Source organism: Antrostomus carolinensis, unplaced genomic scaffold (assembly GCF_000700745.2).
Source record: "Antrostomus carolinensis isolate BGI_N321 unplaced genomic scaffold, ASM70074v2 scaffold18075, whole genome shotgun sequence".
In the NCBI taxonomy this organism is placed as follows: domain Eukaryota; kingdom Metazoa; phylum Chordata; class Aves; order Caprimulgiformes; family Caprimulgidae; genus Antrostomus; species Antrostomus carolinensis.
In genome coordinates, this window is record NW_010317243.1 from 4,315 (window position 1) to 14,489 (window position 10,175).

The 10,175-nt window shown below is 45.6% G+C and overlaps 1 protein-coding gene across 1 annotated transcript; it reads right to left on the reverse strand.

Annotated features, from left to right (window-relative positions):
* Nucleotides 1-479: 479 nt before the first annotated feature.
* DCPS (decapping enzyme, scavenger) lies at nucleotides 480-7,987 on the reverse strand (the record flags this gene model as incomplete). Its single annotated transcript, XM_010168524.1, has 4 exons — nucleotides 480-746; nucleotides 1,874-1,984; nucleotides 5,114-5,227; nucleotides 7,842-7,987. Coding segments are annotated over 4 exons (638 nt in total), but the record flags the coding sequence as incomplete, so codon positions are not given.
* Nucleotides 7,988-10,175: the final 2,188 nt, after the last annotated feature.

A 10,175-nucleotide genomic window follows, 5' to 3' on the forward strand; every position in this document is an offset into this window, starting at 1 on the left:
ACTCTGTTAGTCATTTATTTAGAGCAAGAAACCCCTCCCTGCTCTAGGAAAGCTGCAATCCTGCTCCCAGGAGTAAATCTGTAGGAAACAGGGAAGTTTTTCCAAGGACGGCGGGTTTTCTTAGACCCGTCAGCTACTTACTCCCTTCTTTAGGTAGATATTTGGTGGTAGGGGTTGTTTTTTGGGTGGAAAAGATGGATTCACACAGGTCCTCCTGTACAAATCCCTCTGCAGAGGAGCCCAGTCGGGTGCTACAACCCTGTTAAAAACCAACAGACTAAAAGGGATTAACTCAATCAATGTTTTAATTGACTTGAGAAGAAGACATCGTTTCCATAGCAATGGGTTGTCAGCCCCAATTTGTACAAAATCAGAGTTTAAAAAAAAAATTAAAAGCACCGAAACTTGTAAAAATAAAATAAATCCACAAAACGGGCATTTATTAAAAATAAACAGATACAAAAGTGTCTTCTGCCTGCTCAGACTCTTCCTGCCTCCTGGAATTTCTTCAGCAGACGTTCGTCAGCGCGAAGGGCGAAGGTCAAAGCCCGTTTCTGGTAGTACATGGAGTCCATCTCCAGGTTGTCAATCACATCTACCAGGAGATGAGCCCTCTCAACAGAGCAACCCGGAGCATCGTAACCCAGGGCGGTGAAATGCACGTGGAGGTGGTAGTAGGAGGGTTGGTAATGTAGGTAGATACGTAGCTGGGATTCAGGAACACCGAAACGCTTCGTTATGGCCTCCTAAGGAGGGAAAAAACCCCACAAATCAGGAATAACAACACACAGTGAGGGCACAGGGACAGCTGGGGCAGGCAGAGGATGGACAGACCTTCAACGGACGGAAAGGATCCCTGGATGAGGCGAAAAGGCGGAGAGAAAGGCAGAGAAGTGATTTCTGCTTCCTCCATCCTCACAGGAAAGGAGAGAGGGAAGTTGGGAAGGACAGAGGCTCTTCCCCATGCTCCATTTCAGCCTCCGCAGGGATGGAGCGATGCCTCCGGCCTCCCTGCCTTTTTTTTTCCCCCCTCTCCACGACGGGACGTGCTCTCGGCTCGTATCGTTTTCCCTTCCACCCTTATCGCCTCGGTTCGCGCGGCAAGTGACGGGGATCCTGTTGCCAACCAGTGTAATTAAAGCTACAAACGACGACGGCAAACTCCGGCGCGTTGGGTTTTGGTTTGCTGCTCAGCGCACTGCAATCCCCTGACTCATCTCTTTAATTAATCTCCACTTTCCCCGGCGCAATTACTTTCCAAATTTCTAACACGGCGAAGGAAAGAGAAGCTATTGTGTAGCCATCTACCAAGCACACCTCGTCACGGGGCTGGAAAAAACTTGTCAGAGGGTGAAAATAATCAAGGCGTTGGGAAGGAAGTTGTCGATAAGGGGAGGAAGGTGACGATGGAGCAGGAGAGACGAGGGTCTTGGGGAAGAGAGGACAACACAACCCCGGTTTGTGATGTATCATTGTGGCAAGGGTTTTGGTAGGAGGGGGGCACAGGGGTGGATTCTAGAGGAACACATGTTGGAGAAGGTTTACTTGCAGGACTTATGATTCCATGGTGGACCCCAAGCTGGAGCAGTCCATTCCTGAAGGACTGCACATCATGGAAAGGACCCAGCTCATGAAGAACTTTTGTTCATGGGAAGGGACTCAAGTTGGAGAAGTTTGTGGAGGACTGAGAGGGACCCCAGTTGAGGAGGAGGAGAGAGAGTGCGGCTTTGGTGGGCACCTGGCATCCAACTAGGGTCAACCTACCACAATCATCACCCTTTGGTTGTTGGTCCCCACACAGATGATGTGTGTAGGTTGGTCAGGCAGGGACCTTGCGGGAGGTAAGCAGTTGTCAGCCCAGCCTCGCGCTCACCTTGCCTTCCACCAAGATGTTCCTCAGCAGCGGGAGGTGCTCAGCCGTGAGGTCCCGAAGTGATTTGATGTCTCGGCGGTGAACGAGGGCTATCAGGTAGAGGTCATCCAGCTGTGGAGAGATGGAGAACAGTGACCAAAGTGACCACAGAAAGAGCAAAGGGAAGCACGAGCACTTTGGACCTGACGCATCAACCACAGCTTTCCAGGATCCTGCATTGTGTTTAACCTCAACTCAAGTTGAGCCCAGTAGGAATCTCCCAGGATAAGATGCACTCACCCCACTGCACCTCAAAGCATCATTTCTGGATAAATTGGGTTTTTGTCCAGGAATAAAGAGAAGACGACAGCTTCACCCTGATCGATAAACAGCAAGATCACAAATATCTTCTCAGCTTTGAAGGCAGATTGATCCATCTACTCTTTTTCTACCGCAAACACAGCACTTGCTGTTGCTCTTTGCACGTTCACAACATCTCACTGAACATCTCAAGAACATTATCCCAGTGCAGATCCAAGCTGGCAGAAAAGGTGGAGGCACCCACCCCCCGTTACATGAGGGAAACTGAGCCCAGAAACAACCCCCCACGTGCAGACACCGCGCCGAGCACGGCCTTTTCTGCAGAGCAAGCGGATGGTTTATCTCCACGCTCAGACGAGGATTTACAGTGAATCACAGCAGCCAAAAGTGCAACTGTAGATTTTTTTTCTGAGTGAAAAGCTTCCTCTATTTCCAGGGTGTAAATAACCAGCCACTTTCCAGTCACGTTAATTTGATAAATAACTATTTTCAAGATCTAATCAGTCACCGGACAACCCCAACGTGGTAAAATACAGTTGCTCAGCAGCTCTCAGCCAGACCTTTGGCATGTCCTGAAGCACTTACCAAATTAATGTTTAACAAGATGTAGGGATATGGATCATTACACTTTAAAAAAAATAAAAATTAAAATAAAAATCCCTGTTTCTTTCAGCTTAGTTAGTGGCTTTCTAATATAAACACCACAAAGCAAAGGGTGTAGATATTTGAGAGCCGGTAGGTCTTTTCAAAGCTGTGGGAAACCTATTTAGAAACAGATGCTTGTGCCAAAAAGATGCTCTCAGGACTCTTTGTCTCAGAGCTCTGGAAACACCAAGCTGTTATTTCCACACAGTGATGTTCACCGTTCGGTTTGATTCCCAAAGCAGCTTGTGCACAGCTCTGGAAAGAAAAAAAAATAAAAGACAAACGTATCAGCTTGTCCTCTTTGGATGACAGTTGGCTGGCGGGAGGAAAAGCAAACATCTCTTCTCCTTAGAACAACATCTGCATGTTGCTGTTTAAAATAAATAAGCCTGTTGCTAAAAAGGCCCCGAATGATGTCATGCCGGGCATCGTTTCAGGCAACGCCTCGAGGCTCCTGTGGGTTTGAAACCACCTCAAAAGAAGTGGGGGGAAAAAAAAAAACAAAACAAAAAAAACCCAATCCACACCAAAAACTTAAAAAAAAATAATCAAGAAACCAATTCAAACCACTGTCAAAGTTGGGCAGTAGGAGCTGAGGCAGCGCCCAGAAGGTTGAGGCTGGCAGCCAGCGTGCAGACTTCACGATGCAAACGAGACATCTTCCTCCTGACAATCAGCCTGAAATAATTACAGGTGAATTTGAGCGTTTTTGGGGCAAAGTGCTAAGTTAGTGCAAAGCAACGCTGCTGAAGGGACTTCTAAGGGGAGGCGCGGAGAGTCCAGCTGGGAGCTCTCTCCCACTTTGTTCATTTAATTTAGTAGTTTTGCTTGTTTGGTGGGACAAAGCAGAAGGAACTGTGCTCACAGGCAGCCCCAGGGCTGCCAGGATCAGCTCTGGCTCAGCGTCACCCACAGCCAAGAAGAAAGTCTTTGGCTCAAAGGCAGAAATCAACAGCCCTGGCTGGGATGGATGCTGGATTATTTGCCTGGGAAAGGGAGAGGCAACGCCAAGGCCCCCAATAACCCCAGGGATGACGGTTCTCTTCTTGCAGACTGGGAAGAAATCAAGAAGATCCTGTTCAGTTTCCCAAAACGAAACCTCCCTTAAAGACAAATCCTACCATCTCCCTGACCAGGTGAGCTGCAAGACAAGGATACAACAGGTCTCTAGAGAAAAAATAAAGCACAATTTTTAACCCATCCATCTCCAATCCTGATGTGAGACTCGAAGCTTGGTTGCGGCAAGTGAGAATTTACGCCAGTGGTGTGAGCACGACTGCAAGTTTGCCGTCTTATCACCTGCTTTGCAAAGTCTCTCCAGGAAGAAAGTCACACCTCCTGGTGAAGAAGTGGAAATTCAAGCTTGGTTAGCCCATTCAAAAGGGACTTTTGGAGTCACTGATCTGTGAAGAATTCATGGAGACTATCCTGCAGTGACTTACTCACATGTCCTCCTCAAGTCATTCCCCGAGGCGACTCAGCACCAGACCAGAAGCAGGTGCTCTCAGCACAGAACTGTGTTGCCCACAAGCAGCCTTCTGCTCCTATCTGACTTTTCAGTTCCCATTTCTAAGTTTTACTCATATGGTGACTTTCCCTCCCTGCCACCCAGAGAAGCATTTTGAGGATCAGAAACACGAAAGTGACTTTTTTTTTTCACTCCACCAAGTTCAAGGGGTGCATGTGTGGAGTTTCACCTCCCCACAATACAGCACAAAAGGGAGATGGAACCCAAGAAAATAGTGGGGTTTTTTTTTAATAAAACTCAATTTAGGATTACAGCCTGAACTTAAAAATGTCTGTGTTTCAACGAGTGGTCACTCCCACGAGGGGTTAAGCAGCTGCTCATAAGCTAACGACCATCTGTTTAATATTGTGTGGAGGAGAGTTAATTGCAGCGACACATCTGCTTGGTTTGCACCTAAAGTTGAGGCTGGCAAAAAAAATAAAAAAATGAAAAAAATAACCCAAACAAGTTGAGCAGGAACAAATACACAGCTGGATGTAGGTTCAAACACATCATGACAATATTTGGCCTAATACAGGAAAGAGAAAACGAAGTTAATTAATAAATAACCCTGTGAGAACAGCCTGTGTTTTACAGTGTCAACAATTAGCACGTGATAAAAGGCCTTGGCAATATCATCACTTAATGATGGTGTGAGCAGGAAGGGCACATTCCCCTCCTAAAACTTTCATCAGCGTGTTATTAGTAGCACAAAAATGGACATTTCCTCTGGATTCTCTCCAGACAAGCAACATCCTTTCAAAGTTAAAGAGGAGTTAAAAACCAACCTGGTTTTGATTCCACTTAAAATCTGGAACTAGAACAAAGCCATCGCGAGGATCTGGGTTTTCATGGATGATTCGATCGGCCTCAGCTTTCTTCTCCAGAATATTATATACCCACTGAAAGAGAAATATGTGATTTAAAGAAAAATATCAATTTATAAACCAGCAGGGAAAAAAAAACCTAACATCTCAGGCACATTTAGCCCAAACTCATGGATTAATGCATGTTCCCTGCAACTAGAATATTTAAAAAAAAAAAACAACAAACTATTTGATTTTAAGATGACCAAATGTTATGGCTGGTAATGTTTGCAGTTAATTATTCATAAAACACTCCAACAACAAACTCCAGGCTATTATGAGCACTTCAGTGAAAAGATACCCCCCGCCCCGACCCGGCTGCGTGACACTTCACCACCAGCTAGCTAAATAATTCAGAGATTTTTATTTTCCTCTCAAGCTGCAGATGAGGTATTGAACAGAAATGGTTTAGCCCAGCGTAGAAATAGTTGTATTTAACCTTAAGAGGATTTGGAGATAATTCTCCTCGATGGGGACTGGTAATATTCCTGGTCTGCTTGACGTGGCTAGAGATGGAGCTGCTGCAAATACTAAAATCCCCGAGGGGCAGCAGCATCTCTCCTCCAGGCCAGGCTGTTTGCACCTTTTACCCTCTCAGGTTGCACCAAAACCTTTCACAAGATCTGAAAAGGGAATTTGGCTGATTTTTTTTTTTTTTGTCTTTTTTTCCTGCTGTTCAAAAAGGAAGCAGCAGATTGCTTGCAAGCCTGAGGTCGGATGTGGCTCCGGCTGCTGGCAGTCAGCGCTCGCCAGACGAATACGAAAGGTTTTCTTGGGCAATGCACGTCTCTTTGGTTTCCTGGCTGATTAGAAAACAGCTTGTGGTAGTTCTTCTTCTTCTCTTAAAGCTTAAAGCTTCAGCCTCCAGAGTGGCTGTAATCCCTGCTCTGGTTATCCTCCTTTAAAGCAAAGGACCATCCAGGGAATACAAAATGGAAGAGACCAGGGATAAGTGACAGAGTAAGAGCAGCAAAAAGCATCTTTGCTTTTCTTGGCTCCCAACCTGAGCTCTTTACACCTCCAAAATGCACTTTACACTCTAGCTTAAGTATTAAACTGCCAAGGGAGTCCCCAAACAGGTCTCTAGAAGATAAGACAAGGCAGCAAAAAAGGCCGTGGAAGCTGAAAAAATGTTTCAAAACATTATTTTCCCCCATCAAATTTAGGTATGAAACGTTCTCCTTGCCCTAAGTGGGGAGGGAAGATGCAGCCAGTCTCACGGACACACCGAGCGAGCTGGGTCAGTGGATGCTGCACACACCAGATGCTCAAAATAAAAAAAGACAGCCCTTTTGGGGAGCTCTGTCAAGAGTTTAATTAATCCGATGAAAACTGAAGATGATTGTGAACTGGACCTGAATGTATCCTTAGGGAGAAACCAACTTCTCCTCCCTTGATCTGTTTGTTGGGGTTTTTTTGCTTAAATTCCTGGTCTTTTCTTCCCAGCAACAAGGTCTTAGAGAAGATGAGATTCTCCAAGCGATTTCGGAAAGCATGGCACAAGATCTCTGTGGCTCTGTGACCCTAGAAGAAAAGCAGGGCAGGAAGCTCAGCAGGAATTGAAAGTTTTGCCCTTTAGGTTTTTTGGGGTTTTTTAAAGCCTGTTCTTTTCACAAGTGCCAAGTTATCAGTGCCCTAAATAAGTTCACCCATCAGATGAGCTGAATTTCCAACCCAACGCTGCTTCATGTGATGGGCAGGTCATCAGCTGACTGCTTTTGCTGTTTCCAGAACAAGCCTGGAGAGGACAATCCATGTCCAGAGACTGACACCACAATAAAACTATTATACTGAAAGCACCCACGCTTTGTATCCTCCAGCAGAAAAACAGAGAGGCCTCTGTAGTCCTCCAAATATTTCCGTTAGCCTTCACATTTCCCCTTCCACTCGTTCAATCCAGTTAGATAAAGACAAAGAAATGGCATTTTTCACAGATAGGCTCAGGATTTGTTTTACTTCCCCTTCTGCACAAGCTGTTTCCTACACACTTGTGTTCCTTTGGTCTCTTAAGAAGATAGGGAGAGGAATGGTCAAAAAAGATGTAAAATAAGAAAAAAAGTGCTGCTGCTTAGGGCAATAAGGAGACTAAAAGCACAGTTTTGCCACATGGAACACAGACCAAAGGGCTAAATGGCAGAGGGACTGTAAGGCAAAGCCCGAGGAGTGAGTTGTGATGCAGGAATTCAAGAGCAGTCCGTGCTTTCCCCTTTCCACAACACTCAAGAGACTCTTAAAAAGTCCAGTGAAGTGCAGTAACACCCAGGGACCCACCCTTAGAAAGAAGGAGTAACATCTCAGCACAGAAAATCTCCAGAAACCTTGAGAAAGGCAACTTGGGACACATCTCCAAGGCAAATGATTTTCTGTAAAGATAGAGAAGGAGGGAGCAGAGGACAGAAGGATGAGGAGAGCAGGGAGATAACGTTGCTGAGGTCACACAGCCTCGAGAAAGCCCGATGGATAAGGGGATGTGGTGAAGCAGGAAGCACCACAACTCAGGACCAGCAGAAATAATTTGCCAGCTGGTTACTCAGCTAAAAGACAAAGTGTGGTTACAACACGTTGAGCAAACGACCAACCTGGGCTTCGCAGGAGATGTTGTTGAAGGAGAAGACCAAAGCCATCCACCTCTGCAGAGCTGTACCCCTACCTGGATGCTGAAGCTCTGGGACTGGATGAAGGGCAGCGTTATGTCCTTGTAATACTCCCAGGTTTCACGGATGAGGTGCACTTCTTGCCGGAGATATTTCTGAAGGTGTTTCTCCGTGGCTGGGTACACCACTGTGGTTTTGATTTCTAGAAAACAAACACGTTTACTGAGTTACCAGCACAGATGAAACCCACGTTATTTCCTTCAGTCACCAAATAAATCTGTTCTTCCTTCCAATAAGTGCCATGTTAACATATTTTTAAAAGATATCGCTAAAATAAGCAGGGTGAGGGAGAGCAGACAGAGAAAGCAAGTGCTTTAACCTCCCAGCTGCTATTCTCTGAGGAAGGATAAGCCAACAACACAGCCAGGGCCTGTTTTTCCAGTTCAGGTGAAGGAGTTTGCTGTCTGAAAGGTTTTATTTTTGGCCACACTCACTCCTTCAGGCATATCAGCAACATCAGGGCAGAGCTGGGGCTCTCAAGGAAGAGCTTATGTGCCATCAAAGAGCAGGACAGAAACACAACCCCAGGGTAGAGAGCAGCATCTTCCTTGTACTTAAATCCAAAGGGATGTTATTGAGCAAGCAGCAGCCAACAACTTTCTCCAGCCACGAAACCAGAGGTGGCGTGAGCTGGGAGCAGCGGGGTCAGGCTGGGGTTGGCTTGAAGAACAACTTGGAGTTCTCAGCCATCAGGATGTTCGGCCTCGAGGAAGCAAAGATATCACAGGCACAAGGATGGATCCAGAGGAAAACATCACTGATGGGTTAATACAGCAGGGGATGAGCTGAGGGAAGAGAGCTGAGTGATTCCCCTGTGGGCAGCTGATAAACAAAGAATATCGAGCTGTTTGCTCTAGCAAAAGGAAAACAATTTCTGTTTACCTTGAGATTAAAACGTCGCCGCGTAAATTCTGCGGCATTAAAACAGGATACAAGCGCACACGTCCTCAACCTGGCAGCTCTGACCTTTGAGCAGCTGTTAATTTTACCCCCCCAAGTGATAAAATAGTTGGAAAATATCCCTCTTTGGCCAAGATGAGATGTATGAACACGCCACGAGTCCAAGGGCACCAGCAGTGCCCCTGCCTTCCCAGCTAATGGAGAGCTGCTATAAAATTGAATGCAGGAAGGAGAAAAAAAAAACCCCAGTGAGGTGGGACAAAGCCTGAGGAGATCGGTCCGAAGCAAGTGGCTGGAGCGCTGGAAATGCTGCAGCTTGTCCCCAAAATCTGCTACAGTCACAAAAACCACGGTCTGCACACTCACCAGGGCACCTAAGAGTTGTACTTCACGCTTTACATACGTATATATGCAGCTAGACACTGAATAAAAATATCTATTTGTTCCCAAAGTCAGGATTTAGAGTGGTTCTTTTTTTATTTTTTATTTTTTTTCAAGTTTTCTAGTTTCTGGGTTGGTTTTTTTTTAGGCTCGTCGCTGTACAACCCTTGAGCCTCTGCCTTTTCATTTCATGCCAAAGCCAGCTTAACGAAATTCCACAGGAAAATGTTGGTAAGATGAAATATGAAAATGCAAACCACAAGGGCAGCCTGGTTTGATTCTTACCATCCACACATGTTCCAACAAGGTTGTTTTCCAGGATTTGATTAGCACTTCTAGCAGGATGATGTAATAGCAAAAGAAAAATACATAAAATAAAATAAAAGACATAAAATAAAATAACCAAAAAGACAGTGGATGTCCCTCATCCATTCATTTAAAAAAATCAGCAAAGCATTGGGAAAAAAAAAGGAAAAGGTAAAAGATTAAGAAAATACTACGGAGAAAATCCAAAGATTATGAAAATACCATGTAGAAAATCTAATTTTTTTTATCCTAAAACAAGACCAAAACTCCCTCCATGCTGGGAGTGGTGATAACTACAACGCGTGCGCTGGCTGGGATGGGGGGTTTGCGGAAAATCACGATTTCCCTGGCACCTCCCCAATTTGGGGGGTGGCTGCTGTGGGTGGGAAGAGCCACTTTAAAATATTTTAAAAACCTGAGATGAGAGAAATCTTTAATGTGCAGCTGCAGTGGAGCAGCAGATGTTTAGAAGAGGAGAGGGAGGGGGAGAAGCTGTGGTTCACTAATGATTATTTCCCTTCTAGAGGTCTCATCAACCCTGAAACACCCCAGCAATGCTAATTAACAGAAATCCTGATAAATTCTCAGAGTCTTGAGTAACGTCAGGAGCCTGCACATGGGATGCAAAGTTCCAGCTAAAGCTGAGCTCAGCCACAGGAAACATCCACGGCGAGAGCGGGCTCGCCACGAAATCTTTCCATTGCTGGCGAGCGGCTGCGTTCGTGTTGAGGGGAAAGAGAGAG